The sequence below is a fragment of the Chanodichthys erythropterus genome, chromosome 16 (assembly GCF_024489055.1).
Source record: "Chanodichthys erythropterus isolate Z2021 chromosome 16, ASM2448905v1, whole genome shotgun sequence".
Classification (NCBI taxonomy): domain Eukaryota; kingdom Metazoa; phylum Chordata; class Actinopteri; order Cypriniformes; family Xenocyprididae; genus Chanodichthys; species Chanodichthys erythropterus.
Window position 1 is genome coordinate 15,715,193 of NC_090236.1, and position 12,085 is coordinate 15,727,277.

The window sequence follows — 12,085 nt, forward strand, 5'->3', positions numbered from 1 at the left end:
GATGGTGGACAGGGTTCATCATAGGCACACTGATTGGTCTGTGGCAATGCAGCCCCAGACACAGCAGACACAGGGGTTCCTACCATAACCATCATTAAAATTTTGTGTGACTATACATACATAAAAAAAAAATAAAAAAAAACTGCATATGTATTGGCAGATACAAGATCATATAACTGTGCATGTTCATTTCCTTTATTTTAACATATAGATTATCTATGCCATTAATGCTTTCTTTTTTTTTTTGTTTTTTTTTTTTTGTTTTTTGTACATTATAGTGATTTAATGCTTAATTTAAATGTAATGATTAATTCACTTGATTTAATTTTTTAATTTTTTTTTTTAATTCATTTAGACAAAAAAGTATAGAATTTTATTATCTGCTTGTTCATCAGTTTTTGGCCATAACAAGAAAATTTATTGTGAATCCCTAGTTACAAATGTATTTTCCAAAAAGTATTCATCACTAGGCTGTCTCCATAACCAAAACTGATTTAAAGAAAAGAAAAGAAAAGAAAGAAAGAGAAAGAAAGAAAATCAATCAATCAAGTTTACAGGTTTACTTGGTATGTTTGCTTTTAAGTTTTATTTTCCTGAATGGACTCTGATTGCTTGTCTATATACATGCAGCAGTCTACTAAACAATCCATGAAATTATAACTGTAAAAGATAATGAATTGTTGAGTATTGAAATATTAAGAGTCTCTGACATGTTGTTTTGTTTACAGGTTAACGGTACCGAGGCTGACTTTGAGTATGAGGAGATTACACTGGAAAGGGTGAGTGGACTAACTAATACTGCTTTTCTTGCTTTTGTTCTCTGGTGTCTCCATACTGTAGTTACTACAGGTCACTAAGGGGGCTTTCACACTGGCAGTTTAGTTCAAAACAGAGCATGGTTCGCATGAAAAATTGGTAATGTGAAAGCTGTCATGGCGGGAGTGCACTTAGGTACAGAACCCCAGACTACCTGTAAGAGGTGGTCTGAGGTGGAACTGTGGCACGATTCACATGAATGGGAAAGCAACTTGGACTTGGTTCCACACAATAGCTGATGATGACATCACTAGGGCTGACAATGGTGATGATTTACCTTGGATACCAGTGAGAGTGAGCCTGCAGTGCAGAGTGAGTATACAACCAGAGTACTTGTGCAGTGTGAAAGCCACCTAAGACATACAGTAGTACTTTGTACAGGATAATCTGCAGGTATGTTTGGGAACAGAAGTCACTATCCATTTTACTGTCATAATTTGATGTTTCTCCAAGAGGAACAGGATATTCAATGAGTAAATAAAGGCCAGGACGTTTTATCCATTATTTATTTTATCCATTGGAAATTGATTGAATCATGAAAAGTGGTCATTAAGGGAGCTTGTTGAAGGAGAGAGGAGCTTAAATAGCTCAATTGTGTAGTATCAGCTTTAATTTTAATGTAATATTACAAAGACAAACAGATTATGTTTCTTTGAAATAAAATGCACCAAAAAGTAATTCACTGTAATCCTGTAAAGTAAATGTGGTTGGTTTTGATTTAGCATTGACGAATAACAATTTGCACAGCATACAGGACAATAACAAACTCTAGATTAGAGCTAAGCAGTGTGCAGATGAATCTTTTTAGAATTGTATATCAGATCTCGCTCTGTTATTTCCCCTCTGAACAGCTTGTGTATCACTGACGCCAGTCCTAAAGTACAAGCGGATACACAGCCAAAGCTTTACATATTCCTCTGCAGTGACTCCATTTAACAGCTCAAAGTCCATCAATTATAATGCAGTCAGAGCCATCAGTGCTCAAAAAAGCATAAGAAACACTACTAACTAACTAACTCACTCTCTGCAGTTACCAGGGAGGAAAAAAGAACACCATCTTGCCTTCCACAGTTAAGACTTAATCCCCGACTCTGCCTAAGGCCCACCTCCCCCCCTTCTCATGAGCTTTTTTGTGACCCAATTCAACACTGCTCTGTAGTGCACATTTATTAACTCTGCATAAATAAACAATGCTCCTCCACAAGCTGTTGTCAGCTCAACTTAAAGCCTGCTTCTTAATCGCAATAACGGAATAACTTGTCGTTGCAATCCACAACTGAGCTCTGGAGGTGTTTTTTTTTAGTCTGGGCATCGTTTCTTCATGTTCTTTTGTCTTGCATGTTGGCTTATAGTGGTTACTGTGTTGCCTAAAAATCCACATTATTAGAGCCTTCATATAAACATGTTTTGAGCATCACTGTAAAAGGCAGTGAAATAATTACTGTTGTATTGGTACTATAACAAATGCTGGTCCGTGCATTGGGTCTCATTCATGAAACATTCGTAAATATACGAGTAAATATGTGATTGATTTGCGTGTAAACAGACTTTCAGGCATCATATTATGACACCAAATGAAGGATTTTGGCCATTTTATAGGAAACAAGTTCCATAGTTTGCCCAGCCCTATTGAAATCAATTCATTATTTGATTAAAGTGCTCCGTTTGCAGATGCTATAGGTGCGTTCACGCGGCCTCGTAATTCCTGTAGTTACAAGATTCTAGCTTGTAAAAAGCGTTCACGTCCTCGTAGAGTTCGTAATTACAGTTTGTAAGCTGGGATTTTCTGAAAACTCCCACATGTAACATGTGGCCGTTGATAGTGGTGCCATGGAAACGCATAATTTCCAGTCTAAGGACCAAAAGGACGTGAACAGCTCCGAATATAACGTCATTTCAAGATAGCGGTAAATACAAGGTGACGTGAACGCAGCTTATTACTGGCTCTCACAACAAAAGTAAAAAGAAAAAACGTATGTAATTACTATATATAATATTTTTTTCAAAATGCTGTAAATATGTACCTTATTAAGGTGAATTAAAATGCAGCCTTATTAATGAGCAAAACGTTCGGATGTTAAACGCACTATTTACGCGTGGCTGGGAGCAGGTGTCGATTTCTTTCGTACCAACTAACATTTGGAAAGTACAAACATTTTAATGAATCCGAAAATTTACGCCAGAACCACTTTACACACGATTTACACAAAAAAATCGTTCTGCTCGTGTTTCATGAATGAGACCCAAAGTTAGTAACTGTGGGTTGACTTTAACTGTGGTAAGAGCTATTTCACTGTCTAGGCCTGCAACAACTAATCAATAAAACCAATACAAATACAATACATATCAATGTGAAGCTAGTTGACAGCAGAGCAAGCTGTAGCCATTTTTATTGTGCCATTTATTTTAGGACTACTAACAATTATTTAGATTATTTCTTACTTTATTGGATAAAAATCTTTTTCTATATTTTCTTAAAAATGCAAATCTAGCTCACTGTTCTTCTGCAAGCAATGTACAAATTAAAGGCCATAAAACAGTTCCAAATGTGTTAATGTTGCTGTGCTATACATGTGCTAAAATGTTTAAAATATAAACATAAAAAAAAACGTTACCCACAATGTTAAAGCACCAAGACTAAATTAACTAAAATATAGATGTGGGATAAATATTTTAATATAAAGGTAAAATCCAAGTTGTAAAATTTATGCACTGAGAGAAACTCTGGCACTTTAAACGGCACAATCCATACCATAACATTTTATTGGACATGTGACCTTTGGTGACAACAACAAAACATATATATGAAATATTATTAGCTGAAATAGATGGATATTTTTAATTTGTTAATGCACTAAGGGTAGCAAAACAATCTTTTGTATATAATTTCCTTAAATGCTTTTGCCCTCACAATTAACACATTTGAAATAGCATTTTTTAATACCACACAATTAATGTAGCAAAATTGAATGATTTGAAAATGCATTGCACAACATAATTAATAACATCAATCTCTTCAGTGTGTCAGTGTCTTCAAGCAAAGGTTTTAAGCAAACCCTGTTGATACACATTTAGTGTAGATTAAACTATTGATAAAACAATGTTTTGAAACGTTGCACATAAAAAAAATGTCAGTTCAAACACATTTTGCATATCACATTGCCAGTTGAATTTAGCCGGCATTGTGTTCCTATAGTCACTGACCAAAGCATAGATTGAGGTTTTAATTGATGTTCCTCCAGAATTTAACTTTGTTTCTTCTCCTCTGTTGTGTAGGGGAATTCAGGCCTGGGCTTCAGTATCGCTGGTGGCACGGATAACCCTCACATTGGTGAAGACCCCAGTATTTTCATCACCAAAGTCATCCCAGGGGGTGCTGCCGCTCAGGACGGGAGATTGCGGTAAGGCTACGGTTCTTACATGTTACAATATTTTTGCTTAAATTTTTGCTTTACTAGTGTGATTATGACTTTCTTTAAAATAATTGATCCTTGATTTAATGGTTTCTAATGTAGTGACATCCAGAAATGTTCTAAATGTGTCCAGATACTTGGATGTACATGAATACAGTCTTCAGAAAAAAAAAAAAAAAAAAACTTTCTTTTTAAATGTCTGTTAAAATCAATTCGATATGTATTTCGATATGAGATTGTATTGAATTGACCATTGAGCATTGCAATAGATTTCCTCCTCATACATGTTTTGTGTGGGGATGGATTTGTCCTGGTTTGGAGTAGTGTTACTAAGCGATAGAGCCCTCCAGTGTCTCACTGCTGTCAGAGGCTCATTAAAGCAGCGCTACTGAGGTCCTGACAGCATCACACAGACAGCTCAACACACACAGAGAGAGAGTTTAAAGAGCCAGTCCTGCCACCGACTGCTTGCTTGTTTTGTAAATTTAATTATGTGAAAGAGAGAGTTAATGAATGTACTGTATGTCACAAAGGCTTTGAGATACTTACAGACTGTGTTATGTATAATTGTATAACTTTAGTTTGTTTATGGACTTGATAACTCATTTTTAAAGCTTGTAATTTTTCATGTCCAGTTAGAGCACTCACTAAGAATTGAATTGTAGCCTAGGTCAGCGCTCAAAGTTTCTATACTCTATTCTTCTGTGAAAATGCTGTGTTGAAGTTCTGCATTTATGCCACCTGTTCAATTTGCATGCACACTGACCGAGCAGACAATATTCAAAAGATAGAACATTGTACACCTGGAGATTTTGTATTCAAATCAGCTTAACTAAGCACCGCTCATCGAGATGTAATGCAGTGTCCAAAGAAATCAGTGTAAAACATTAGTAAGTTCTGCGTTACTAGCGGCAATTAACAGCTTTGTTTACTCAATAAGATAGTCCCACCCAACCATTGGTTAATCAGAGTTGCTGTGTCTGGCTTGTCTGGATGCTCAAATAGCATTTTGATAGTGTCATAAAGTGACAATGTTTATACATTTAAACATTTCTGGGAAATCAGTTTACTAGTGGCTTTATTTATGGTTGCCTTTGCATACTTTGCATACTCCACCCAAGGAATGAAAATTCTCTTGTCATTTACTCACCCTCATGCGATGCCAAATTTTAAATGACCTTCCATTTTTAGTGGAGCACAGAGATTTTTAGAAAAATAATCCAACTCTATGAGTCCATATAATGCAAGGGGTTCGTAACCCAAATGCTGACGCCTTAAAAACCACACAAAATGAACACATATGATCCCAGTTGATAAATCAATGTATTCTGAAACAAAACTATACATTTGAAATGATAGATAAAAGAAAGTCATGTAGGAGAAGTTACAAACTTCAACTCTAGAGTTTGCTGTTGATGGACAATTTTGCCTTTGTGATGTCTTGGTTCTGTTAGCTGTACTTGAAACAACACAGAAGGTAACTTTTTTTTAATAGAGTAACAAAAAATGTAACACCCTCAGTATCAGGACACTTGATGATTCTTGACAATTGAATAATGCAAGCAGTTAAATGGGATGGGGATGTCCACACGCCTCATTGTTACTTGTGCATGTGTTTGACCTGTGCTTTATTTCAATTAGGGTGAATGATGTGATTCTGCGAGTGAACGAGGTTGATGTCAGGGACGTGACCCACAGTAAGGCTGTGGAGGCGTTGAAGGAGGCAGGGTCACTGGTCAGACTGTATGTCAGGAGGAGAAAGTCTGCATCAGAGAAAGTCATGGAGATCAAGCTCATCAAAGGACCCAAAGGTACAGTAACACCAACATACTCCTCATTACTGCTTGCTGATAGGTGCATCTTAGTTTAGACATTTAACAGTTTACCTGGGATATTAAAGCCATGTTTAGCGACCAGTAGAAGACATGCCATTAGTTCCTGGTTCCTTTTCTTCTTTATATGAATTTGTGGCCTAAAGGTATACAGAGAGCGCCCTCCGGCTGCAAGTATGAATTGAAAACACCATTCCTGAAATGTCCTCTTCTTCTTTATATGAATTTGTGACCTAAAGGTGCACAGAGTGCCCTCCGGCTGCAAGTATGAATTGAAAACACAGTATCCAGCACTCATAGTGATGATAATAAATATTGAATAAATATTACTCCTCAGTATAGAATATTGACATAAATATATACAAATCCATCAATATTTCTCCAAATGTGCATGCTTTTAAGCTAAAAGCCTATATGAAATGCCATAGAGGTTACATAATTGTTCAGACACTTTGCATCACAGAAATACATTATATTTTAAAGAATATAATAGAATACCATTATTTTAAATTGAGCTGAGACATGATTACAGAGGGTTTTTTCACAGCCTACCTGACTGAAAGGCTTCATTAATATGCAAGTCATTTCAGGTCATTATTATGTGATTCTTTTGTCTTCTCATGTCTAAATGACCCATTATTCATGATGATTCACGCCTACATGCACACTGTGTTTCTTGACAAAAAGTGTCTTACAAAAACTAAATCAATATATTGTTTTATATGAACAAGTAGGCATTATAATTTTTATAATTTTGAAGCAAAAACTCTAGTCTACAACCTCCAATACCCAGAAGTCTTGTGAACACAGATTTAATATACTTTTTTTGGCCTTATTTCAGTGACTTAAAGGGATAGTTCACCCAAAAATGAAAATTTGATGTTTATCTGCTTACCCCCAGCGCATCCAAGGTGTAGGTGACTTTTTTTCTTCAGTAGAACACAAATGATGATTTTTAACTCCAACCGTTGCTGTCTGTCAGTCAAATAATGCTAGTGGATGGGAACTTCTACTTTAAGAGTAAATAAAACTTGCATAGACAAGTCCAAATTAAACCCTGCGGCTCGTGACGACACATTGATGTCCATTGATGACATGAAACGATCGGTTTGTGTGAGAAACCGAACAGTATTTATATATTTTTTTTCCTCTAATACACCACTATGTCCAACTGCATTCATCACTCGATTCGTTTGGTCATATACTTCAATGAGCGCGAGACATCACTGCCGCTGTCAGAGCACGATCAGACCTTACTAACGAGTGCTAAACGCGGTTGGACATAGTGGTGTATTAGAGTTCAAAAATTATATAAATACTGTTCGGTTTATCGCACAAACCGATCGTTTCGTGTCTTGGGACTTAGCCCCAAATCAGCCTCAGACTCCAGAGGGTTAAAGGTCTTACCCATTTTACATGTTGGGTCAGTTTTGAATGTAAATGGGTAATCTTGGGTAGGCAGTTTTTGGGATTCTCTATTTTACACTGTTAAACTGTAGGTCAGTGCTTATTTGTGTATGTGTGAGGTTAATGACATTGATTGGACAAGTGCAATGTGAGGAGCTCACAACCTCTTCATGTTTGAGTCTCTTCATCCATCTGGTTAGCATGTTTTCCATCACTGTTTGATGTTTACTTTCATCTTCTGAGAGCTTTTTTTTCCTGAGGAAATAAAATCACATAAACATTTCTGCAACTGAATAAAGATCAGTTTTTTATTATTAAAGATTTTTATTATTATTATTTCATTCTACTGTACTAAGAACATTGTGGCACCACATAGTTTCAGATGTTATAAAAAATAGGAAACAATGCTTAACTCAGCGTTAGAATCAACCATATCTCAAGGTTAAAAATTAGGCTAATGCAGGGTTAAGGATAGCATGAAAAACCTGTAATTATACTGGTTTGAAATTTACACTGCATACAATACATCTTGCCAATCAACAATGAAAAAATATTGCTCCGAATTAATGTGCACCATGTTGCAAGTCTTAAAACTTCACAATTGACTTGACTAGGCTCTAATTTTCTAAATTATGTATAAAGTTGATTGTAAGTTCATAGTTGATTATGTATAAATGTGACTCTTGCTCTTTTAAAAAGGATACATAGCATACATCAGAACAGAGTTTCAGTTTCAGCCAACCAAATGTGGCATTTTCTAGGTGTTTATTCTTTGTTCTTCATCTAAACCTTTAATACTTCCCAGCATTACACTGAGGAAGCAAGAGTGCTGCTAAATCATTTCTTGGGGTCAATATCCGATCAGAGTTAAGAATCTACTATTTTTCAAGTCACGCTTGAACTAGAGACTAGAGACAATGTCCCCTCCTTGGAAAAAAAAAAAAAAAAAAAAAAAAAATATATATATATATATATATATATATGTAATGTATAGAACATTGTACACCTGGAGACTTCATATTCAAAGACAACTTAACAAAGCAACCCTCAGCAAGATGTAATGCAGTGTCCAAAGAAATCCAATGTAAAACAGCAATTTCTGCAGTACTAGCGGCACTAAACAGCTTTGTTTACTCTAGTAGTAAGAGTACTAGTAAGATAGTGCCACCATTGGTTGATCAGAGTTGCTGTGTCTGGCATGTCTGGATGCTCAAATAGTATTCTGATAATGTCACAGAGACAGTGTTTATACTGCTAAAGTGCTTTAAGAGTACTGCTAAATAATTTCTTGGGATCAGTATCTGATCAGAGTTAAGAGTGTACTATTTTTCAAGTCAAGCTTTAACTAGAGACCATAGACAATGTCCCCTATTGGAAAAAATGTGAGTGCATATATATATATATATATATGTATATATATATATATATATATATATATATAATATATAATATATAAATTTACACACACATACAATACGCAATGGGGCTATTTTAAGGCCAGCCATGACGTTTTAACAACACTGCAAAGACTTTAAGCTGCTGTTGCTATGGAAATATTCCCCTCCCATGGCTTTGGACAGTTTGTTGTATAATTTATGCAGAAATTTAACTAATAATTTTTGTGTATTCAAATTTAAAGATTACTGCATGTTTCATTATGGTTATGTTGTGTGTGTATGAGAGAGAATGTTCATTATGACAGATATTGTTGATGATTATTTAGCTACTATTAATAGCTTTTTTCTCATGCTGTATGGATGATTTTTGCACGTTTTGGGTATAGTGCCAAATGTATTAGAGCTGAATATAAATGTTGCTGTCACCATCCGTTAACCTTTTGTTTTTTGTCTGTATCTTTGTTTATCCCAGGTCTTGGTTTCAGTATAGCAGGAGGTGTTGGGAATCAACACATCCCAGGGGACAATAGCATCTACGTCACTAAGATTATTGAAGGTGGAGCCGCACACAAAGACGGGAGGTTGCAGATAGGAGACAAACTTCTTGCTGTAAGGAAAAAGTATATTGCCTATTGTTGACCATGTGCTTGTTAAATAGACTAAAGCCTGTGTTTGTGTGTGTTTTGGTGGTCTTAGGTGAATAGCTCCTGCCTGGAGGAGGTTACCCATGAGCATGCCGTGACTGCCTTGAAAAATACCCCAGACGTGGTCTACTTGAAAGTGGCTAAACCCAATAGTGTCTTCATGAATGACAGTTTTGCTCCTCCTGACATCACCAACTGTGAGTTCCACTATAAAATGACCTGACAAAAATTAAAAAAAAAAACTCATAGTTTATATTCTTATGGTGTGAAATAGTGGTAAAAACAGTGAAGGAGTTGTTAGGTAGTCAAATATTTAAAGCACCATATGTTGCAAAGTCTACAATATCTACTAATAGAATGATGTAACTTTTAAAAAGTTATGGTAAAAAGTTATGTAATCCATTAATACATTTCACAGCCTCCCTCAAAACATCTCTCATTCTCCACTGCACATAAAGCCTCGACGGAAACATTTGTAAAAGCTGTGAAATGTGGTGGTGATTGGGGTGGGATAAAGTGTCATACCTCTACTGACCAGACTGTTGCAGTGTGTGAGGCCCATGCCCGGCAGTGAGGGTATTGATCTGTGCTCTGTTCATAGCTCTGCCAGCAGGAGCACTAATAGGCCACAGAGGAGAGGACTAAACTACTATCGATTGCTCTTGTCTGAACGTGTCGCCCCCACAGCCATTAAAGCCTACGTTGTGCCTAAGCGCAGGGGAGGTGAAGGCACCACTGCACAATGCCCCCCCGTTTGTCTTCCTGCTCTTAAACATAAGACTAATGACTATGATCTGCCTGTTGAGTGTTTTTTTTGTTTTAAGAAAATATACAACTAGGGATGTGCAAAACACAAACAGTATGTTCAAAATAGATTAGTTGGTTGGTTGCCTGAATGACTAGTCAACCAATTGATTTTAAGGAAGCCCCAATTAGGCTGATTTCACTCAAAGTGTTTTTTTTTTCTTTTTTCTGGGGGAATTTACACAGGATGCATTCTTGTAAATAGCTAAACCAGTGGTTCTCAACCAGGGGGCTAAGGTCCACTAAGGGGCCTCAACAAATTTCCAAGGGGGTGCAGGAGGACTTAAAAATATTTAAATTATTTTATTTTTTTTACTATATTAAAATAATCTGTAATCTCTAATAATAAGCTAAAAACACATAGGGCCAGATTTATTAACAGCTTGTGCCAGCGCAAACCCTCTTTTGGCATTAAACTACTGTCAGGATTTAATAAAGACAAGCAGTGAAAATTTTGCGCTGAATAGGCATGATCTGGGTTATTTTTGCGGCTGATCTTATTGCATATGCATTTGTAGAAGTTTCTCTTTCAGACACAATTTATTGGAGGAGAATATTGAAATTAATCAAGCAAGGTGATTTACTATGGTTTGCACGCTAATTTGCCCTGTTTAGTAAATCTGGCCCATAGAATGATATCAGACATGAAAATAAATATTTTCCTCAATATATATTGTTTTTATTGAAGAACACACAGTTATGGAATACGTAACATGTGGCACTTTTTCACTGCATGGTACTACTCAGCTCGGTACGGCAGGGCTCGGCTCGCTTTACTTTCTGTTTGCTTTTCCATTGCAGTTTAGTACTGCTTCAAAGTGGGTGGGATTTTAGACTGATCATTATAGTTGCGCTGCCTCTACTGCCGTGGATTCGCTCCTCAGCTACCAATGAGTATGCACCTCGTCTACTGACCAAGATACAGCCATTTCTTTTTTTTCAAGTTGTGTGTGACGGTCGTTTAAAGCAAGTTGTTTCGCTAACAATGATACTGTGGTGTAGGGCTGGACGATAAAACGATAACGATATTTATCGCGATAGACACGTGATCGATATCACTAAAAAATGTGTTCGATAAAACGTTCGATATTTTTTATTCCTCGTCAGAAGAAAACAGAGGTTGCGAAGCAAGTTTGGTTGCATTAACAAAGGCACTCGCTCTCTGGTAACCTAGCAACGTATGGAGTGCCATGCTAGGCAGATAAATGTACAACTATTATGCTATGTAAATATTGATTTACATTTGTTGGCAAACTTGGCATATGTGCCGATTAATGTTTCTGCCCACACTATAATGTTTCGCTTATGGCAACATTAAATCCTGGAGAGAAGACAGTTCTAGATTCACGACTGCATATGCAGGAGGACAGAAGTTTGAGCGCGCAGATGTGATATCTGAGCGAGAGCGCGCGCGTCCAGTTTTGTGCAAGGGAAATCGCCATAGAACCCGCATTAAATGAAATATTAATTTTGTATCGGTTAAAACAAATGGAGAATATCTCGTTTTTCTGTAGACTCGACCATTTCCATGTGTGGCGCTTGATCGCCGCCGTTCATTGGAAATATTAAGCATCAAGAAGGATGATTATATGCTTTAAATCAGTGGTTCTCAAACTTTTTTCCCAGTGGGCCGCACAATGGTCCAAGTGCAAGTCTCACGGGCCGCGTATAATGTACATATGGCGTCACCAATGCAAACCAATCAGATTTAATGTTATGGTATTAGCAGATAATACTATTATGCCTAGATGTTGCACACAATAAATAACAAA

General features: G+C 36.5%; 1 protein-coding gene across 12 annotated transcripts in view; it reads left to right on the top strand.

Annotated features, from left to right (window-relative positions):
- The window catches only part of dlg1b (discs large MAGUK scaffold protein 1b), a 146,603-nt gene that overhangs the window by 92,761 nt on the left and 41,757 nt on the right, over positions 1-12,085 (top strand). For all 12 annotated transcript variants that reach the window (XM_067363948.1, XM_067363950.1, XM_067363951.1 and 9 more), the window contains 5 exons: positions 729-779; positions 4,093-4,217; positions 5,871-6,040; positions 9,338-9,474; positions 9,562-9,706. In XM_067363948.1, coding sequence (XP_067220049.1) covers positions 729-779; positions 4,093-4,217; positions 5,871-6,040; positions 9,338-9,474; positions 9,562-9,706 — 628 coding nt within the window. The remainder of the gene's footprint in view (positions 1-728; positions 780-4,092; positions 4,218-5,870; positions 6,041-9,337; positions 9,475-9,561; positions 9,707-12,085) is intronic.